Source organism: Muscardinus avellanarius (assembly GCF_963383645.1).
Source record: "Muscardinus avellanarius genome assembly, chromosome: 13".
Classification (NCBI taxonomy): domain Eukaryota; kingdom Metazoa; phylum Chordata; class Mammalia; order Rodentia; family Gliridae; genus Muscardinus; species Muscardinus avellanarius.
In genome coordinates, this window is record NC_137799.1 from 66,895,190 (window position 1) to 66,902,617 (window position 7,428).

The window sequence follows — 7,428 nt, forward strand, 5'->3', positions numbered from 1 at the left end:
TTCCTTGCTTAATTGGGAGCTTTGAAAATTTTAAATTTTTATAAAATTTATAGTAACAACCTACTACTAATATTTTTCCTACTTCCTGGGGGCCTCAGAGAGTTCCAGATTTCTTGATTAAAAAATAAAAGCTGTGAGGCTAGTGATGTGGCTCGGAGGTAGGAGCATTTACTTAGCATTAGTAATGGCCTGGGTTTAATCTCCAGCACTACAAAAAAGTAAAATGAAACAAAAGTTGAAGTTTTCTTTTTTGTCAGGTGTCTGTGTTCCTTCTGAGAATAAGGGAAGAAAGGAAAACAGGGAGGGGATAAAACTACATGTTATTTCATACCAGGGAGGGTTTTAAAACTATATGTTATTTCATACCTTTCCTCAGTTTTATTTTTTGTGATACGGGGGATGGAATCCAAAGGCTTTTCTATCTCCAGGCTATACTACCAGACCTATTTTATACTTTATTTGGAAACAGGGTCTAAGTTGCCAAGAGCCTCACTAAGTAGCTGAGGCCAGCTCCGAACCTGTGCAATCCTCCAGTCTCAGCCTCCCAAGCCTGGGATTACAAGCGTGTGCCACCACACCTGGCGTTTTCCTCAGTTGTAAACAGGGATTACTTTGGTCTTCTAATATATTGGTTTTTCCAAGAGACTTTGGCCTAAGACCCCATCGGAAGCCACTGTTCTGTTCGTTAAACCCAACCCCAGAAAAGCTGGCATTGAGATATTTCATCTACAAACTTTAGTGTAAAATAACTAGGACAAAACTTTTGGTTCTCTTCTCATTTAACAGCAGCAAATATCTATGTAAAAATGAGCATTTCTTTTCTTAAAACTGGACATTGTCCATTTCCTGAATTAACTTTACCGTTGTGGTTGTTTTCCTTGGGCAGTTTCAAATGTGATGAGGAAAGGGGGCTTTTGTGCTGGTTTGCTGGCCAGGCAAGGTTAACAAAGGGCTCATTCTGGCTCCAGGAAAGGGAGCAGATGATTTCTGGGCCCTGGTGTAGTATCCACCTCATTCCCTAGAACCGGAAGTGGATCATCCCCACTCCCAGCGGAAGAAGGAAAGCAATCACTGCCTAGCTCTTTGCCACCCGCGACTCTGGACTTGATAGTTCCCATCAGACCTTCAAAAGACTTGAAAGTGGCTGACTTCTTCATGTCTCCAAGCTTCCTGCAGATGGCAGAGCCCATGGTGGATAGGGCAGTTGATGTCTTCTGTTTCACGTAAGCGTTGGAGGCCTGAACATCATGCCAACTCTTGGACAGGTTTTGCCTCAGCCCTACCAAGGCCGTGAGTCCCAACTTCCTCTTGAGCTCCTCACAGCATCTCTCTTTGGCAGCCAGTGTTTGGCGTAGCATTAAGATTTCCGCTTCCAATTTAGTGAGTTCGGACTTGAGCTCCAATTTCTCGGCCTCTGTCAGATCTTCGGGCTCAGAAGTTGGGTGGAGTTCACTGGCGCCCACAGTGGACCTTGCCCTGGCATCTAGCATGGCCACAGCTAAATCATCTTCGTTCAGGGAATCCAGGTCTAATTCTTGGTAGAGAGAATCCAATTCTTGGCCTGCAGAGAAACAATCATGGCCGGCAGAGTCAAAATCTAGACCTGCAGGCTCAGACTCCTGCTCAGTGTGGTGGGACTCCACGCTGGAAGGGTCCATGTCTTAGCACGCGGGCCTGACAACTTGGTCCGGGAGTCGAAGCTCCGGCCTGAGGAGTCGCCGCCTTGGGCGAAGTCCACTTCCGGCGGAAGTCGGCGGTGGGGGCCGACCCGCGGGGGGGCACTTCCGGGCCAAAGGGCGGGAGGCGACGGAACCGCCGCGGAGCTCCGACGCCACGTTTACTCTCGGTGTTTCGGCATCACAAGGACCTTGTGAGGTAGGCAGAACCGCGATTATTATCAGGAGAACGAGAAATGTGCTCTCCTGTCGAGTGGGCGACAGGCCCCGGCGCTCACGCCCCGCGTTCAAGCCGTCTGGTACCTTTTTCTGTTACACCCAGCGGTTTTCAAAATTGAAGATCGGTTAGCTCTGGTGCTAACGGAAATAGGTGAAAAGCCCCCGCACGGAAAGTTACCTGAGCTCAGAACTCCGGGGAGTGTCCCCCTCCCTGTCCTTCCGTCCCCAGCTTCCCGAAAAGGCCCCGAGAAAACCCCACGACTACTCATAAAGTGGATTTGAAGGTTCCTCGGAACCTAATACAAATAACTCGGCGCCAGCCAAGTATCAGTAGCGCGAGAGGCCGGAACAGCAGGGTTCGGGCCGCGGGCGGGCCACGCGGCGGCTCGCGCCCCGATCCCGCCACTCCGCAGGCCGAGGCAGGAGGATCGCAGCTCCGAGGTCAGCAGCTTAATGAGACCCTGTCTCAAAACGAAATTTAAAAAACTCGGGGTGCAGCTTAGTGGTAGGCGGCTTTCCTAGATGAGCGAGGTCCAGGAGACCCCCGCCCCCCACAGTCTAACAAGCCACAATTGTCTTAATTTGGAGGAAGCGAGAGGAAGAGTAGAAAATATAGTAGTGTTTTTTTTCAAGTTTACACTTGAAAATAAAAACTAGCCGGGCGTGGTGGCGCACGCTTGTAATCCCCGCGCTTGGGAGGCAGAGACAGGAGGATCGCGCAGGTTTGAAGCCAGCCGTGCGCGGGCTGGCTTAGGAGACCCTGTTTCCAAATAAAAATGTAGAAATAGGTCTGGGAGTGTAGCCTAGAGGTAGAAGGGCTTCCAAGAACCCTAGTACCACCAATAAATAAATAAATAAATAAATAAATAAATAAATAAATAAATACTAAATTGCACTTTGTGAATTTAGGGGAAAAAGTATAACATAAACAAATGGACAGGTCAGGGGTTTTCAGTATTGTAGTTGAATCCATCCCTTCCTCATCTCACATTTCTAAAGGCATGTCTGCTTACATTCATGGTTACTGTTGTGGAAGGTGGTCTTGGTCTGTCCAGTAGTGTAGAACCAATTATATAGTGTCTATCAGCGTCTCAACTCACCAGATCATCTAATCATCTAATTCTACCACTTAGCTGATTGTCTGGTTGCTCATGCCCAGAAAATATCCTTGAGCATTTCTTACTGATTTTGTCGAATTGTATGTATATAACATATCATATATATATATATATATATATATATATATATATATGTATGTATGTATAATATATATATATATATATGTATGTATAATATATAAGTATTTTTTTCTGTGATACTGGGGGTTGAACCCAGGGGCATTCTATGTCTCAGCTACACCCTCAGCTCTTTTCCCCCGCTGTAATGGGGATGGAACCCTGGATCATACTATCTCTGAGCTACACCCCCGGTCCTATTTTTTAGTTAGTTTATTTATTTATTTTGCGGTACCAGCAGTGGAATCCAGGGTTACTGTACCTTCGAGCTACACCCCCAGCTTTAGTTTTTAGTCTTTTTATTTTTGAAACAGGGTCTCACTGAGTTGAAGGGCCTCCTCGTCAAGTAGCTGAGGCAGTCTGTGAACCATGATACTTTGGTCTCTGCTGGGATTACAAGTGTGTGCCACCATGCCCAGGTCCCAACTCTTTTTAATTTTTGTCTTGAAACAGGCTCTCCTTGGTTGCTTAGAGTCTCCCTATGTTGCTGAGGCTACTCTTGAACCTGAGATCCTCTTATCTCAGCCTCCTAAGTACTTAGATTCTTGGCATGTGCCACCATGCTGGTAATTCTTACAAACAAGAGCTTGTGGAACATAATATGATACCCCACAAGTTTCAGCAGTTTGCTTTACTCATCTCTTTGTGGTATATCCAAACAACTTTAGGTTTCCTTTGGGTTTATATCCAAAAACCCTTTCACAGGATCCAATAATGTTTATTATTGCCATACCCTTCTAATGAAGAGTGTGTTACCCTAGATTAAACAGTGTGAATTGTTGCTGAGTGTGGTGGTATAGGCCTGTAATCCCAGTACTTGGGAGGTTGAGACTGATCATGGGTTCAAGACCAGCCCCAACAATTTAGCCAGTAGCTTGGAGGTAGAAGGCTCCTGGAGTCAGTCCCCAGCACACCACACACACACACACACACACACACACACACACACACACACACGTGAATTGTTCTTTTTGGAAACATGAAAGCTGGTTGATGGGAGATTTGGTTATGTGTATAAATCCCTTGCTGCCCTAGGAGCTATTTTGTCCATGAGGGTAGAATTTTCCTCCATTTCCTATAGAAACACTGATAGTTTCAGGAATAGTTCCAGACTCTGAACCTGAATTCTGGTGTGTGTGTATTTTACTGGGGATTTAACACGGGGGAATTCTTCCTCTGAATTATACCACCAACTGTTTTTTTTTTTTTGTTTGTTTGTTTTAGAATAGGGTCTCACTAGGTTGTTGATAGTCTTAAGTTGCTGAGGCTGCTTTAGAACCTGAGGTCCTCCTGTCTCAGCCTCCCAAGTAACTGAGATTACAGGTGTGTACCACCACACCCAGCTTGAACTGGAATTATTTTAAAACTGAGAATGAAGGGTAAAGAAATCTCTGGATTAATGTAGATAACATGAAATATTTGCTGTTCATTCGGAGTTGAGATTCTAAATCACAAGATCCAAACTTCCATTTGATTTTCCCTCTCTGAAGTATTTGGACCATCAATCTTGTGGCCGGTTTTCTTGGATATGTGCTTCTTCACTTTTCAGTTCAAAATATGAAATAATTTGTTAAGATTTGTTAGAGTAATGGTTTCTTCTCATAGTGAAACTGAGCTGGCATTTTTCAGAGACTTGGTTTCCATATTCCAAATCAGGACATGGCTCTGGAAGGAGGACTCCTGGTTGCCAATATTCTGATCTCCTGAGTAAATCTACATAAGCTGCATAATGGACTAACCCATTTTACTTATATTATGAAAACATAGCTCTATCAAATGAAATTTAATTTATAGCATAATCAGTTTAAGGTATAACATTCTAAACTATCACCTCATAGTTTTGTAATTTCATATCTCTAGATCAGACAGTGGAATAATCAATATTATATAGAAAGGTTTAAAAAAATTCTTCATCCAAAACTGAAAGTTGCAGCCTGGCGTGGTGGTGCACGCTTGTAATCCCAGCATTCGGGAGGTTGAAACCTAAGAATTATGGTTCATGGACAGCCCTCAGCTACTTAGTGAGGCCCTCTGCAACTTAATGAGACCCTGTTTCAAAATAAAGAGTAAAAAATAAGGCAGGGGGTGTAGCTCGGAGGTCAAATGCCTCTGTATCCCATCCCCAGACCCGCAGAACAAAACAAAACCAAAAACAAAACAACAACAACAACAAAAAAAAAACCAAAACAAAACTGAAAGTTGCTTTTTTTTTTTTTTTTGTAGTACTGGGGATGGAACCCAGTACTGCTCAAAACGGAAAGCTTTTTGATGCTATTAAAAAAACACACATAAAATTTGATTCAGAAACATATGAAGAAGGAACTTGTGAATTATTTGTAATCCTTCAATGGTGTGCTATTTTTTATTTGTAAAGACATTGGAGCCAGGTGTGGTGGCACACACTTGTAATCCCAGCACTTGGGAGGCTGAGACAGGAGGATTATGGTTCACAAACAGCTTCAGCTACTTAGTGAGGCCTTCTGCAATTTAGTGAGACTCTGTTTCAAAAATAAAGAATAAAAAATAGGGCTGGGGATATAGCTTGGAGGTAGATTGCCCCTGGGTTCCATCCCCACTACCGCAAGCAAAAAAAAAAAAAGACATTACTGACCTGTTTTTATTACTAAAGAATGAAGAATGAACTTTGAATTTTTCTTTAGTAAGGGAGATGGGTTTATAATAGTCTTTTGTGAAGTGAAAGTAAATGATAAAAATTATTCTTTTTATATTTAGAAGCTTGTATATGTTATGCTTTATAAGTAAATTTTTGAAACTTGAGTATAAAAGCGAAGTTTACCTTCTGCCCAGCCTGGGTTTGGGATTAAAAGAGTGGGATTATAGTGACTGACATGCAAGTGTGAAAATAATTAGGGACTTATACAACACTGCCACCAGGTCTCACCATGTGATTTCTTTCATTATGAATGATCAGTATAGAGCTTTTGGATTACACTTGCATATAAAATAATCTCCACTGATGATCCAGATTGCTTCTAAAGTACTGACAACTCACCCTGTAGTCTGGTCATTTTCACTGCCATAGTGAATCCTCCTAAGTTTTATTTCTATTATAAAATTATTGCTATGAACATTTTGTTCATTTTAGCTGAATACAAAGGGAAAATGTTTAAATGTTTAATTGAGCTAAAAAATAAGGTATATATTTGAAACACTAATCCATTGAGAATGTTTCAAGAGTAGAAGGAGAAAATTGTAGTTGGGATTTTCTTGTGGAAAGTCAGAATGTTATATATGACTTCAGTTCAAAAGTTATTTTCACTACTATTTCTCATCATAGTCCAGCTCCATTAATAATGTAAGTAGTAAGTTACTTCCTTATAGATATTCTCCAGAATGAATAAGAATGTTGGCTGCAGTTTATAGCTGCAAGTATTACTGCTATCGGTCTTTATATTTCAGTGGTTAGGTTGATCTTCATTTAAGAATAGGATGATATTTCTTTTTAGAAGCCCTTGTACTTGAACTATTTAGCTTTTAAAAAATACATACGTGTGTACTATAGTATAGGATTTTCCTTTCTGAATCCCAAATAGAACTGTCAGTACATTAAATTAGCATGAGAGTTTATTGTTAATGAGATTAAGATTTAGAATCTGGCCGGCATGGTGGTGCATGCTTGTAATCCAAGCATTTGGGAGGCTGAGATAGGAGGACCTTGGTGCGCAGACAGCCTCAGCTACTTAGTGAGGCCCTCCGCAACTTAGTGAGACCCTGTTTCAAAATAAAAAATAGGGAAGGGGGTGTAGCTCAGAGATCAAATGCCTCTGGGTTCCATCCACAGACCCGCACACACACAAAAAAAAAAAAAAAAAAAAGAAAGAAAGAAAAGAAAAAATGATTTAGAATCTGGCCAGGTGTGGTGGCACGGCCTGTAATCTCCATGCTTGGGAGGATGAGACATGAGGATCGCACAGGTTCAAAGTCAGCCCCAGCTATTTAGTGAGGCTCTCAGCAACTTAGTGAGACCCTATTTTCAAATAAAGTATAAAATAGGTCTGGGAGTATAGCCCGGAGGTAGAAAAGCCTCTGGGTTCCACACCCAGTACCAAAAAAGAAAAATTTAGAATCTGTGTCTGAAGAACTGTATACCCCTCACCCAGTCCCCACTGCGTGGGTGTATACTAAAGGAGGAAGGGGCTTTGAAGGTAGATTTTTAAAAACATCTTGGAGGTAGAATAAAAGGAATTATAGGGGAATGGATGGAGACGAAGGGAAAATAATTGAAAGAGGTAGTCCTTGCCTACAAGTTAAAAAATGATAATTCTTACTGTAAATAT

The 7,428-nt window shown here is 42.1% G+C and overlaps 1 protein-coding gene across 1 annotated transcript; it reads right to left on the minus strand.

Annotated features, from left to right (window-relative positions):
• Nucleotides 1-953: 953 nt before the first annotated feature.
• Nucleotides 954-1,658, minus strand: TPD52L3 (TPD52 like 3; the record flags this gene model as incomplete). The annotated part of the gene is made up of 1 exon (XM_080708983.1): nt 954-1,658. One exon carries the CDS (start codon nt 1,656-1,658, stop codon nt 954-956), a length of 705 nt encoding a protein of 234 aa, XP_080565109.1.
• Nucleotides 1,659-7,428: the final 5,770 nt, after the last annotated feature.